This window comes from Archocentrus centrarchus, chromosome 6 (genome assembly GCF_007364275.1).
Source record: "Archocentrus centrarchus isolate MPI-CPG fArcCen1 chromosome 6, fArcCen1, whole genome shotgun sequence".
NCBI classification, from domain to species: Eukaryota; Metazoa; Chordata; class Actinopteri; order Cichliformes; family Cichlidae; genus Archocentrus; species Archocentrus centrarchus.
In genome coordinates this window covers 3767460-3782125 of record NC_044351.1, presented here as the reverse complement: position 1 = coordinate 3782125, position 14666 = coordinate 3767460, and the positions used below count along the sequence as shown (strand labels likewise).

The following is a 14666-nucleotide window of genomic DNA, read 5'->3' as shown; positions in this document are numbered from 1 at the left end:
GGCAGGATTACATCCAGTGACGAGGTCAAGAACCTGGAGAACTGGAGCAGAGAAAACAGCCTGATCCTCAATGCAGAGACGTAGGAGTTGATCCTGGACTTCAGGAGACTGAGGCCCTTCGTCCATCGCCCGATCACCATCAGCAGCGAGAGAGTGGAGGTCATCCAGAACATCAAGTACCTTGGGGTCCACATCAGCCACGACATGACCTGGACCCTCAGGGTCTCCAGAGTCTTCACTTTGTGAGGTGCTTGAACAGAGCGCGAATCCCACAACAGCTGCTGGTGAGTTTCTACAGGTCAGCTATTGAGTCTCTCCTCACATACTGTATCTCAGTATGGTCCTCTGGCTGCACTGCAGACAACAGGAAAGCTCTCCAGCACATCACCAAGACTGCTGAGAGGATTACCGGTACCCAGCTCCCCAGACTGGAGGACATATACAGGACTTGCTACACCAGGCGGGTCACAGCCATAATCAGGGACAGCACACACCCTGGACACTGCATCTTCACCCCCCTGCCTTCTGGGAGGCGTTACAAGACAGTACGCCTGAAGCTCAAGACTGAAAAACAGCTTTTACCACAGAGCTGTCACACTACTGAACACTGACAATAACAAACCCAACAGACAATCCCCTTGTACATCCACTGCACCACTTTAGCACATTGCATCTGGTTGTAAATAAACCGTTTATTGCCATTTATACTACTTCTGTTCACTGTACATACCAGATCCTTATTTATTTTATTTCCAGTTTTTATTATTTATTATCTTGTACTATTATTTATTATTTTGGCACCTGGAAAATGGCTTCAACTAGATAGATACGATTGAAGTTAAAGCACACTACTGAAGCACAGTACCTTTAATACCTTCGGCATGCTCTAATCTCTGTAATAAAATATCATGGTTAAGTGTATCGAATGCTCCTCTGAGGTCTAGTAGGACAAGCACAGAGATGAATCCACTGGTAAATCAGAAAGATCGGAGAGAAAGAGTCTAAATAAATATCAGTACTATTGAAAGTAGCTCTACATAATGATACATCTGTGAGATGGTTATGAATAATTTTTTCTATAATGTTAAAATTTCACTTGGAAAAATTATTTGAAGTCATTACTAGTTAATGTTTACGGAACCCTGCAAGGGACATTGGAAAAAAAAAAAACGAGTTATTTTTTTTCCAATGTCCCTTGAGGGGTTCCGTAAATGTTAAAGGAATACTTCAAGTCAATTTTATTTTATTTCCATTCAATTCAATTTTATTTATATAGCGCCAAAACACAACAGTTGCCTTAAGGAACACCACTGGGTAAGGTAAAGACTATACAATAATTACAGAGAAAACCCAACAGTCAAAAACAGCCCCCTATGAGCAAGAACTTGGAAGTGCTTGTATGAATGGGTGAATGCAAACGTGTTGCTTTGAGTGCTCAGATAAGAGAAGAAAAGCACTATATAAGAACTAGTCCATATAGTGCAGTCAGCATAATTTATGAAGGGCTTATATATAAAATGAAGAAATCACCTGTTTTGCAACAATCTTTAGAAGTCTGTGTTATTGTACCTATGTTATAATCAATCAAGAGCTTTTTGGCCACTTAAAATATCTTTATAGAACTGTAAAATATCTTTATAGAATTTCTGCAGCCTTCTGAGCCAGATTTCTGTTTAAAAAGACATTTTTAATGTCAATGACAGTTTTTACCTTGATAAAAACGAATATATAAAAGTCACTTTGCCAAAAACTGATTGCAGCTTCTACCTTGTGATAGAAATGCTGTTTTTCTCTCAAAAGAACTTGATATCATTCATGAGGGATATGTTTGACACATGGTTCACAGGTTACAGGTCAACAAGTCATTTACAGCCATTTAAATACAGACAATCACTTTTCAGCAAATACTGGCGGCTGTTGAATGTAACTAATAAAGTGACTTGTAATCTAATTTAGTTACTTCTAAAATCAAGTAATCAGTAAAGTAACTAAGTTACTTTTTAAAGGAGTAATCAGTAATCAGATTACATTTATGAGGTAAGTATGTCATCACTGTCCCCTACTTCAGTGGTCTGTATTACTCTGAATCAAAAAAGGTCTTATTAAGAACTGACAGGCAGCTGAGGCAATGATTAGGTATAAGCTGAGCAACAATGAGATTATGGAGCCACCTCACTGGAGGGAAGGTGGCTGAGGTAGTTAAGCAGAGGCCTCCGAGTGCTTTTCTGATTTCCTCATAGACAGATCCTAGACACTATGAGTTGGAAATAAAACATTAGAGACCACCAACCTGAACCCAAGGCTGTGTTCTGAGTCCTATACCATTCATCCCATTGACTCACAGCTGTTGAGCAAATTATGACTCAAACCACATTGTCAAATGTGTGAATGACCCAACCACAATGATGATGACTGAGTCTACAGGGTGCCATATTGCGGCCAGACATAACAACAACAACCTATCCTCCTGGGAACCAAGAAAAATAAATGTCATCAAATTTGCTTTCCTTTCTAATTTCCTACATCTTTTCTGGTTTCCATATTTCTATGACCATCATCCTATTGTCCACCACAGTGGATATGCTGAAAAAAATGATTTAAAAATGAATTTAAAAAAGTCTAAATAGTGAGAAAGAAAGCTATCAGAAAAGCTTCTTTTAGCATTGTTGAAGGGATCAAGGGGGAATGGTGAAGAGTGCCAGAGACTATGGGGGTTCCATGAGAGAACCAAGGGTCTAAACATGTGAACTGTAAGCCTGTGGGCACCTTTACAAAACAGGGAAATCAGAGATGATTCATCCCGATTGAGTGCTGAGCGACCAACATGAACTGCCTGAATCGCTGCCACCATACCACACAGGGTAACTGCAGATTTGCCTGCCTCCAGTTGGGACTGCAGAAATTGCTAGGATATCCTGGCTGTGGCCTCAGAGGGCTGATCTGGTGGACTGCACACCAGGAGGCAAACAGTCCCCAGCCAGCACGTAGCCAGCCCTAGTGGATGGTGCAAAGTCTTGTACCTTTGTACAGATTCCTCACTGCCTCAAGCTTGTTACCTACAAGGATTAGGTATCAAAATACATACAGATGGCCCCGATGTCCATTAAAATTGACATTTATTCACAGTCCATTATTTCCAAATATAAATGACGTAACTCTGTTTAAAACTGAAAATACTCTCCCTGAAACCCTTCATCATATATGAAGACCATGATTAAAACAACAAAAAACTTCTATTTTCATAAAAATGTGTTTCCTGCAATGTCAGTCATTTTGGATTGAGAACAAAATAAAGTTTCCAACGTGCCAGCCTGTCATATGACATATCCCCAGAAAGCCTAGGATGTCCTCTTTAGAGTACAACAGGATTTAATTGAGTTCCTTAAAAAAATTAAAAGTTGTGCATGAAAATGTAATGTCCACTACAGAAAGTCAATGGGCTGGGTCCCAGGAGGCCATCACAATCTGTCAACAAGACAAAGGAGCCCATCCTTGACTCCAGGAAGAAAGCAGTACATACACGTACTCCATTAACAACCAATGGAAACGTGCTGGGGTCAGTTAAGAGCACTAGAGTTGTGGTGGATATCACAGATGACCTGACACAGTATATAAATACCACATCTCTTGTCAAGAAGGCACAACAGCACTCACACTTCCTGAGGCAGATAAGAAGAGCAAACCTACCCACTCCTGTCATCACCACTTTCCACAAAGGCACTAAAGAAAGTATCCTAACCAGCAGCATCTCCCTGTGGTATGGCAGCAGCATTCCCTCAGACCATAATTGTCTTCAGTGTATGGTGAGAACATCTTTTAAGTTGAAATATCCTTGAGTGAGATACTAAACCCCAAGTTGCCTCCAATGAATCCATTAGTGTATGAGCATGTGTTAGACAAAGTACTTAAAGCACAGAATGAAAGCACTATACAGGAGTGCAAAGCTCTGTGCATGATCTGATTGAGCACTAATTTATAAACACCAACACGATTTAAATAATGACCAGTGCAGTCTACAAAGAGAAGCACAAATCAGCAGGTCCAAACCAAGCAGACCTGATGAGGATGCTAATGAGTACAGTTAAGTGCAGGTTTTACACTTAACATTTCTCTCTGGAAATGGCATGGTAATTCAGAACAAATGACAGGAGGCTGACGGCAAATTAATATGTTTTTGATATAAGGGTGAATCTTCTGGAAGAAATTGAAGCTGACCGTGTGTGATCTTGTAGGTTGGGTTAGTGCTTCTCTGGACAATTCAGGTGAAGTGCAACAATGCATTATTACAAACTACAAATTATAAACCTGAAATCTGCATGTAAAAGCTGACCTGAGGACCAGAAATATGTGGGGCCAGGCTTTAAACGTTTGGGGTGAGGACTAAGTGAAAAGCTACAGGACAGAAGAAAAGCATTGGCAAGGTGTTCACAGCGGTGCCTCTGTTAGCTGACAGCATCTGAGAGGTGGAGTAAACCCTGCAAAGCTCGCCAGTCTAACTCAGAGAAACAGATAATCATCTACATTCCCATTCAAATTATGACCAATTTAGAATCAACAATTACCGTGCATGTTTCTGGACTATGGGAATAACCCTGAGAGGAACCATCGCAGGCACCAGGACAACACTGCACACAGAAAGGCCTCAGCAAGCCAACATGTTCAAACCACGGTCAATTCTCTGAGATACTAACAAAGGGGCTCATCCAGCAGTGATAGGGTTATATTTTTCTGTCTTTGTATTTTCTATTTTCCATATTTTCATTTACTTAAGCATCTGCAACAAAACAATTTGCCCCCTGGGATTAAAAGTATTCTGATTCTGATTTGATTCTGTTGCCAAGTCCAGTGTGAAATTATGAAAGGTTTTGTCTGAAGATAATCTGTAAAAACATAAACCTTACCTCTTCCATTCTGTAAGAGTCAAAGACATATAGGTAGCTGCCTGGCCTGCCTACTAGTCTAGAAGAGAAATGAATGAAAACATTTTTAAGTATATAGTATAATATTAAAATTCCTTAATAACTAAAACAGTAAGTAAAAATGTAAGAAGTAAAAAATTACATATTAAGAGGTTACTAACCTTCCTCTGAAGAAAGCAATGTAGATGATTGGGGTAAATGCATTGACAAACTTGAGAATGAAGGTCTTGAAAATGAGTCGTTCCTCAAAACTCTTGTCAGTTTTAGGAGCCTCTAAAAGGGAAGCGAAATTTTTTATTTTCTGCAATAGTTACTTCTAAACACACTGGAGCAATAAAAATCTTTTTAAATTATTTTTATATTCTAATATTTCTGTATTAATATTGAAAACAATATCTGATCTTAGAAAAACCGAATAAAATAAATCTTATCACTGTCATTGAAAATCCTATTTTTTCATGCAGTTTCATAAATCTGTGTGAAAATCATACTTTGACTTTTTAAAATAAAAACAAGGTAACCACTCACACATGGCATCCCAGTTATTAAAAAATTAATAATTATAACAATAACTATAACTGACCCTAATTTTTTAACCTTCAAAGTTACTAAATGCTACTGCACATGCACATGAAGAGGATGTGGGGACCTATGGATCCTTCGACACCTGACATCCAGACTAACATTGAAACAACTAGTAGCTCAGTGTTCTGCAACATCAGCAAGAAGCAACTGCTAGAGCTTGACAAGGTACAACACAAATGCTATGGCACAGGGAAGCCAAGACGTCAGGTTTGGGAGGGAGATCCCCACACTCCTCTGAAAGTCTACTAGAAGATGCAAATGCAGCACTATGGACAATCCCTACTTTGACCATGACCAAAACCAATCAGTTGATGTAAATCATAGCAACGGTGATCCTTGAGATGCTTGGCTATACGATGAACAGGCACAAGGAGCAGTACCCTCCAGGGAAAAGATGGCTAGAGACTAAGAGCAAGGCAGCACGGAGGGAAGTCAGCCAGCTATCAGAGCTGCAGAAAGGTGTGATGAAGAAAGGGATGCCTAAGAAGTACAGCGAGCTGTCCAAAGACTCACAGCTTTGGCTAACCACTTGAAGGGGTATACCAGAGAGATAGAGACCAGGAGAATAAACCAGATGTGTACTCTCAGTGACAGGGGAACAATATGAGAACAGCTCAGTGGCTAGTGGACCTAAGAGCAGACCACAGCAACCTCTCTGAACAGATTCTAGTAACCATCACATTAGCACACATCCAGGAAAGAGACTAAGAAGAATTGGACAGCACCAGGCCCTGTCATGATAAACATCTACTAGCTAAAGAAGCTAACTGCACTCCATGAGCACCTGGCAGCATAAATGAACCAGCTGCTAAAGGCTAAGACACACCCAGAATGGCTGACTGAAGGCTGGATAGTCCTGATCCACAAGGATCCCCAGAAGGGACCAGTCCCATCCAACTACTGGCCAATAACCTGCCTCAGTACAACATGGAAACTCCTGTCAGGCATCAGAGCAGCTAAGATGAGCACACACATGGCTCAATACATGAGTGAGGCCCAGAAAGGAATTGGCAGGGATATCGGGAGAGCAAAACACCAGCTACTGGTGGATAGAGCACTCACTGAAAACTATAAGACCAGACTGACCAATCTGAGCACCGCCTGGATTGATTACAAGAAAGCCTATGACTCGATGCTATGACACATGGATCCTGGAATGCCTAGAACTGTACCAGATGAACAGGACCCTAAGAGCCTTCATCAGGAACTCAGTGGGGATGTGGAGAACAACACTAGAGGCCAAATTCAAGTCAATTGCACAAGTCAACATCAAGTGCGGGATTTACCAAGAAGATTCTCTGTCCCCCCCTGCTGTTCTGCATAGGCCTGAATCCCCTCAGCCAGATCATTGACAAGACTGGCTACAGACACTGACTATGGAATGGAGCAAACATCAGCCACCTCCTCTACATGGATGACATCAAGCTGTATGCCAGGAGTGAACGAGACATTGATTCACTGATCTACACCAGCAGGATCTACAGCAGACTGGAGAGGTGTAGTCAAATTGTAACAAAGAGAGGGAAGGAAGTCAGAACTAAGGGGATTGCACTACCAGAAATCAACAGACATTGAGGACAACAAAGTACCTTGGAATCCCACAGTTAAATAGGAACCATAGAAAAGCTGCAACTGCCAAGTACCAGCAGAGAGTAAGGCAAGTCCTGAGGAGTCAGCTGTATGGGACACACAAGATCCAGGCAGTCAACATCTATGCCCAGCCAGTCATCAGATACCCTGCTGGGATAATAAGCTCACCAAAGCAGGAGTTAGAAGCCACTGACATCAGGACAAGAAAGCTCTTTAAGATGCATGGAGGGTTTCACCCCAAATCCAGCACCCTGAGACTGTACGCCAAGTGGAAGGAAGGAGGCCGAGGACTAATAAGTGTCAGAACCACTATGATGAATGAGACAACACAGATCCATGAGTACATCAGGCAAATGGCCACGAATTATCACGTGCTTAGTGAATACGTCAGACAGCATAAACCAGAGACAGAACAGGAGAAAGAACGGGAACCATCATAGAAGGACAGGCCCTGCATGGCATGTACCACTGGCAGAGAGAAGAAGTGGCTGATATCAAAAAATCCTACCAATATCTGAACAAAGCTGGGCTGAAAGACAGCACAGAGGCACTAATCATGGCAGCACAGGAACAAGCTCTAAGCACAATTCAATTTTTTTTTGTTTAGCAAGTAAAGACCATACATTAATTACAGAGAAAACGGGTTCTGCTGGAGGTTTCTTCCTGTTAAAAGGGAGTTTTTCCTTCCAACCCTCACGAAAATCCACTATGGTGAACTATGGTTTTTATGCAGTAATCATGGTTTTACCATAGTTCACCATAGTGGATTTTCATAAAGGCACTGTTGCCAAGTGCTTTCTCATAGGGGGTCGTTTGATTGTTGAGGTTTTCTCTGCAATTATTGTAGGGTCTTTACAATATAAAGCACCTTGAAGTGACTGCTGTTGTGATTTGGAGCTATATAAATAAAACTTAATTGAATTCTTTTTATTATTCCCTTAAAATTACATTTAGAATGCAAAAAAGTGTATAAAAATGAAGGAATACTGTTTGAAAGGTAGTAGGTCAATAACTTAATTGATTGTAGTTTATGTTTTGCATTATTGTTTTTTACTACAAGTGTATTCTAAAATGATCTTTAGACTGATCTTTAGCAGTGCATGCAAATCCTAAATTAATATCAGCTACGTTCAGCAAAAAAAATACAAGGACTTAGACACTGAATGAATTGTATCAGAGTGAATCAGATCATGTAGTTAACTGCCTCAGACAGTTTTATACACTTATAAACTTACCTAATACAGTAAGCCATCGTGCCACAGCTCCATATACCTCATCCAATATAAGGATGACCACAAGGTTGATGATGGCTGCAGTGGTTTTAACTGTCAGCTGTACATGGTTCCTTGTGATCAGACTGGAGCTCATATGAAGAGCAGCTTTGGTGGAGATCCGGTAGAGGATCACACCAAATACAATGGCAAATGTAACACCAATCTGAGGGATCAAAGGGTTTACAAGAGTGAGAACAGGGACTGCTAAGAGTACGAGGTACCTCAACCTTAAAACAAACCATCAGTGATGTATGGTGTATGCAGAGAATCAGAATTTTCTTACCATTAACAACAGCATGACAATGTTAGTCATGTAGGCTGGCAGACGGTCCTGAAACGTGAGCTTTTCCATCTAAGATAAAATAAAAAATAAATAAATAAAAATTCAACTAAGGTTAATTTATTTGCATAGTCAAGTACGACATATAATGGTTCAAAAATCACCACAGACATACTGTTAAATGAGAATCAAATGAAGATGAGAGACAAAAACATATTTAAAAGTAAAAATAAACAAGCAAGGAAGCAAAATATTAAAAAATCAACAATATAATTTTTGTATACAGTCCAGCACTTTCAGGCGTTAAAAATAACTTGACACTTGCATTTCAAGAGGTTTCATGGCCAGGTGAGGCATGTTCCCCCATTATTCCACAGCAGATAAAAAATCTCGAGGTTGTTCTCACCCCCAACGCCAAGTGCTTGCTCATAGGGGGGTCGTTTTGACTGCTGGGTTTTCTCTGTATTATTGTAGGGTCTTTACCCACAATTCAAAGCACCTTCAAATGACTGTTGTGATTTGGTGCTATATAAATAAAATTGAATTGATTTGAATTGAATTGAATTGAATTGAATTGAATTGAATTGAATTGAACTGAATTGAATTGAATTGAACTGAACTGAACTGAATTGAATTGAATTGAATTGAATTGAATTGAATTGAATTGAATTGAATTGAATTGAATTGAACTGAATTGAATTGAACTAAATTGAATTGAACTGTTCCAATTCTTGAACTGGAACTCTCAATATGAGGTCCAAAGAGGTGCTGAGGAAAGTGAAGGAGGCTGTCTTTAGACTGAAAAACCAAAATAAATGTATTAGAGAGAGAAAGTACAAACTTTAGGAGTGGCCAAATCAAAAAGCTGGTACATTCTTAAAAAGATGGGATGTACTGGCCAGCCCAGCAACACCAAAAGGCCTGAGCGACAACAGAGGACAACATGAATGATCACAGAATTCTTTCCTTGGTAAGGATGCAGTACGTTTGTTAAACCCCTTCAAATAAGACCGAAAGTCTGCACTTCAATTACATCTTGATTGCTGGTTTTAAAATCCACTGTGACCATTTAAGAGGTGAAACAAAAAAAATTGTGTTCTAAAACTTCTGGATCTAAACTCTTTCCTCAGTTACTTTACATGACTGCAGATACTGTTTAGTATGACAGTATGGTAATACAGTGAGGATGCTATTGCATCCTCAAAGTAAATTAAGCTCTTATGAGATCACTATATAAGTAGACCTAGGAAGGAAGCTGAATTTCCCGCCTATCGTCCTGACAACATTGAGGCCTGACATAGTTATGTGGTCAGAGTAAGTGTGGTGTCTGGTCTACTATGACTTAAACTGCTATGTTAAACTGCATATATGTACTGTATGGTTTCTTCCTTTAGGATGAAGGCCTTGAGTTCAGGCCTCCAATTGATGCCACCACAAAGGTATGCACATGGGACCCCATTTGGGCTATCTCTTTCGAAATAAGGAACTGACCATACATCCATATGGTAAACAACTTTATGATTGGTTGAAGTTGCTCTCCATACCTATATATGGTAAAAGTCAGGAATGTGGGAGTTGGCCAGAAAGGGACAGAATATAACCTTTTTTAACCCTCTTTTGAAACGAGTTAGGGCGATTGGAATTCCCTCTCCCAGACAGCTACAGAAGAAGCGTCTGTTTGACACTGTCTGTTTTGCAATAAACTCTGTATATGCATCAAGACTTTGTCAGCGAGGTTTTTTCTTCAAGAACACACCCATCAAAGATACAGCATAAGCTAAGAAGGTCATCCTTGTAGAATTAACTGTGCCATAGGAAGAAGGTTGTGATGAGGCTCATGAAAGGAAGAGCCTAAATTACCAAGACCTCATCCAGGACTTTAGAGAGAAAGGGTGGCAAGCATGGCTGTTTCCTGTAGAAGTGGGGTGTAGAGGGTTCCCAGCACAGTCAGTGTGGGCGGTGCTCACTGTGCTCAGCATTTTGGGGAACAGGAGGAAAAGAGATGGAGTCCTGGTCAGGGACAGCATGGTTCCCTCCTTCCTGGCGTTCAGCTAACTAACGTCCAAACTTTAGAAAACAAGCTGGAAGAACTACAGGCCGGGACGACTTTCCACTGGGACATTAAGGACTGCAAAGTCTTCATTTTTACAGAGACATGGTTGGATCCATCAGTCCTGGACTCAGCTATTGTTCCTGTGGGCCTCTTCATTTACTGCCAGGACCAGACAAAGGAGTCGGGCAAGCGCAGGAGAGGTGGTGTGTGCATAATGACTAATAAGTGGTGGTGTGTGGATGTATAAACAGTGTCGATGGAGTTCTCTCCTGATCTTGAACATTTCATGATCAAATGCAGACCATTTTATCTACCTAGAGAATTTAAAGCAGTGTTCTGTACTACTGTTTATATTCCCTCCACACCAACACCATGAGGGCGCTAGATGAACTGCATGATGTTATTGACCGGTAGGAAGTGCTACACCTGAAGGCAGCTTTCATCGTGGCTGGCGACTTCAACAAAGTCAACCTGAAGATTTGGCTGAAGGCGTAACATCCTGGCCCATGTTTACACCCCATTCGCACGTGCCTACGAAGTAGTGATGTTACCTCCAACACCGAGGCATCGAAGCACGCTTCAAACTCGCCAGGGTAGTTATGGTGAAGCAGTGGGCCGGAGCTTGCTTCATGTGACGTCACCGATGACGTTTGAACCACTTCACTGCTTCGTTCAGACCGAGTCAGCTGACTGCTTCGAGCTGACAGGTGGAGCTTTGAACATTTGGCGCGAATCAGTGTATTTAAGATGGCTCAAGCCCCGGTTCATGTCCCCGTTCTACACGTATTATACGTTACGAACAGCTCTCATTTTTTGATATTTGGCGTTTTGGTGTCATGGAGCAACCATCGAGGAAGCGTTCCCAAGTGTGGGCGTATTTCAACTTGGTGCCACCTAATAAGGTAATGTACATTGGAAGTGTTTATTAGAAAGCCTATAGCCCATACTGTGCAGTAGTGTAATAGTCATGGTATGTTATGCAAGAGGTGCAGTTCTTACTGACGCCAAATACATAAAAGCTAAGATGAATAACGTAATAACAGGTTGTTATCTTGGTTTTATAGGTGCAGTGTTTGCATTGCCCCCAGCTGCTGACATATAATAATAATACGTCATCAATGCTGAGGCATTATAGAGCCAAACACGAGAACACTCAGCCGCGTGCCACCAATCAAGGTAAGCGTAACATAGATATAAACTGAGAATTAGAAAGAATGTCAACTAAATGTGTCTAAGTTAAATTGAAGTTACTTTTCTTTATTCATGTTGGGTTTTTTGTTTGTTTGTTTCTTTTAGGATCCAGGAAGCAAGAGCTTGATGAAGCTCTTGTGGACTTCATAGTGAAGGACTCCCAGCCTTTCACTGTGGTGGATGATCCTGGATTCAGGGCACTTGTGGCAAAACTGGATCCTACATACACCATTCCAAGTAGAAATACAGTTAAGGCCATGGTGGAGAAGAGGTATGTGGAGGAAAAGGAGAAGGCAAAGGCTGAGTTGCTGACCACTGACAGTGTCAGCCTCACAGCAGATATGTGGACATCCATTAACATGGATGCATATCTGGCTGTTACCTGCCATTTTGTTGGTGCTGACGATCAGCTTTCTACAACTCTGCTGGGAGTCCATCCTTTCCCCAGTAGCCACACAGCTGAAAACATTGCAGCTGTTGTGCAGGAGCTGATGGTGGAGTGGGGAATTGGTGGAAAGGTGAGATGTTTGGTGACGGATGCAGCCCAAAACATGATAGCCACTGACAGAATACTGAAAGTTAGGCATGCTATCTGCATAGCCCATGCACTCAACCTGAGTGAAAAAATCCATTGATGCAACCCCTGGTCTTGATGACATCCGGTCAAGGGTGCGGAGGATTGTCACATATTTCAGAAGCAGCACCACAGCCAAGGAGCGTCTTCAGCAGGTGCAAGTGCAAATGGGCCGCCCTGTAATGAAATTGATGCAGGAAGTGGAAACCCGGTGGAATAGCACTTTTGAAATGCTAAAGTGGATATATGATCAGAGAGAAGCAGTGGCAGCAGCTCTGGCTACTTTGTCTACAGATTTGGCTCCTTTAACAGCCAATGAATATGAGGCGACGGCTCAGTGCATCAAAATGTTGTCACCGTTTCAGGCAGCGACTGTGGAGCTCTCCCAAGAGCAAAGAGTATCAGGCTCCAAAGTAGCTCCACTAATACGCATGTTGAAGCACACACTGAATGAATTGCTAAGTGGAGCTACAATTGATATGGCCAAACAGCTGGGACAAAATCTAGAGCGAATAATGACTGAGAAGCTATCTGGTGTAGAGATGACAAGTCTCAACTCCATGGCAACATTGCTGGATCCGAGATTTAAAACCCATGGATTTCACAGTCCCAACAACTGTGACACTGCAGTGAAACTCCTGAAAGGGGAATGTGCGGCCTTGATGAAAGCAACAACACCAGAACCATCTACATCGGTAGCACCACAGCCAGCACCTGCTGAAGCTTCTACAGGTAAGACACAATCTCATGCCACATTGATGTCATTGAAAATATATTCTGCAATGTGCCTTTTCTCCCCAGGTATTAACCTGTGGAGTCTTCTGGACAAGGATGCAGAGGATGCAAGAAAATGGAAAAACGCAACAGCAGATGCTATAGTGGAGGTGCAGCAATATTTATCTGCTCCTCCTCTGGGGCGAGCAGAGGATCCACTGAAATATTGGGCACAGCACAAAACTCTGTATCCAAACCTGTACCACCTAGCCAAACAGTTCCTTGTCACACCAGCCTCCTCTGTTCCCTGTGAAAGAGTATTTTCCAAAGCTGGAGAAATTGTCTGAAAAAAAAAGAAACCGTTTGAGCCCTTCTACTGTGCAAAAACTACTTTTCTTGAATAAAAACACCTGAAGTAACACAAGCACCCTGTTTATTTCACCAAGCACAATGTCCAAAAATACTCAGTACACCAAGCACATTCCCAGAGAAAATATGAATGACAAACCAAAGATTTTCACAACACTGTTTTTAAATTACTATTGTTTCATGGGTAAATTACTAAGAATATTTAATGAGGTACTAAAAGACATATGTATAACACACATACATACATACATACGTGTTACTATATACACAAGAGATGCATCACATTCGCAGGGTTTCACTAGGTGCACCAATCCCTATGGCCAGTAGATGTCACCCAAGGGAATTGAATGAAGCTTCGGGTAGTAAACCACTTTATGACACAATGGTTCACAATGAGTCAATGCTTCAAAAAGCCTCATTTTGCCATCACTACTACGAAGTCCACCCCCCACCAGCCTTCGGCAAATCAGACCACTCCTCAGTCCTGCTGCTACCAGCCTATAGGCAGAGGCTGAAGTGTGAGCAGCCAATGACGCGCTTGGTTCAGGGCTGGGCTGATCAATCACACATCGTTCTACGTCACTGCCTCCACACCATGGACTGGGAATTTTTCTGTACTGCCACTAACAAATGTGTAAATTACTATGCCGAGAGGTGTGTGCTGAGCTCAGAGCAAGAACACTTACCTATAAATCCAGAGATCAATGTGAGTACAGGAAAACCCAGTAGACTCTCAGAAAAGTAAGAAACATGGCAAAAGGACAATACAGGGAAAAGGTGGAGTTCTGTTGCAGTGGATCAAACATTAGGCACATGGGGTGTGGGCTTAAAGACATAACAGACTACCAGGCTACAGTGCGGGGGAGCTGAACAACTTCTATACCCGCTTTGAGGAGCACAGTAAGTTTCTGTCAGATCCCTCAGGCTGATGTGTGTGACGACTGAAAAACGTAAACACACGGAAACACATATCCCAGGTTGTGCTCTCAAAGCATACGCTCACGATTTGGCAGCTGTCTTCACAGACATCTTTAACCTCTCCCTGCTCTTGTTTGTAAGTCCCCTCATGCTTCAAGAGGACCACCATCATCCCTGTCCCGACGAAACCAAATGCGAG

The 14666-nt window shown here is 41.7% G+C and overlaps 1 protein-coding gene across 1 annotated transcript in view; it reads right to left on the bottom strand.

Moving 5' to 3' along the window:
* LOC115781621 (anoctamin-1-like) overlaps positions 1 to 14666 on the bottom strand; it is a 90192-nt gene that overhangs the window by 16000 nt on the left and 59526 nt on the right. Inside the window, 4 exon segments of the mRNA XM_030731379.1 lie at positions 4902 to 4959; positions 5081 to 5192; positions 8330 to 8531; positions 8652 to 8720. Of these exon segments, the coding sequence (XP_030587239.1) occupies positions 4902 to 4959; positions 5081 to 5192; positions 8330 to 8531; positions 8652 to 8720 (441 nt within the window).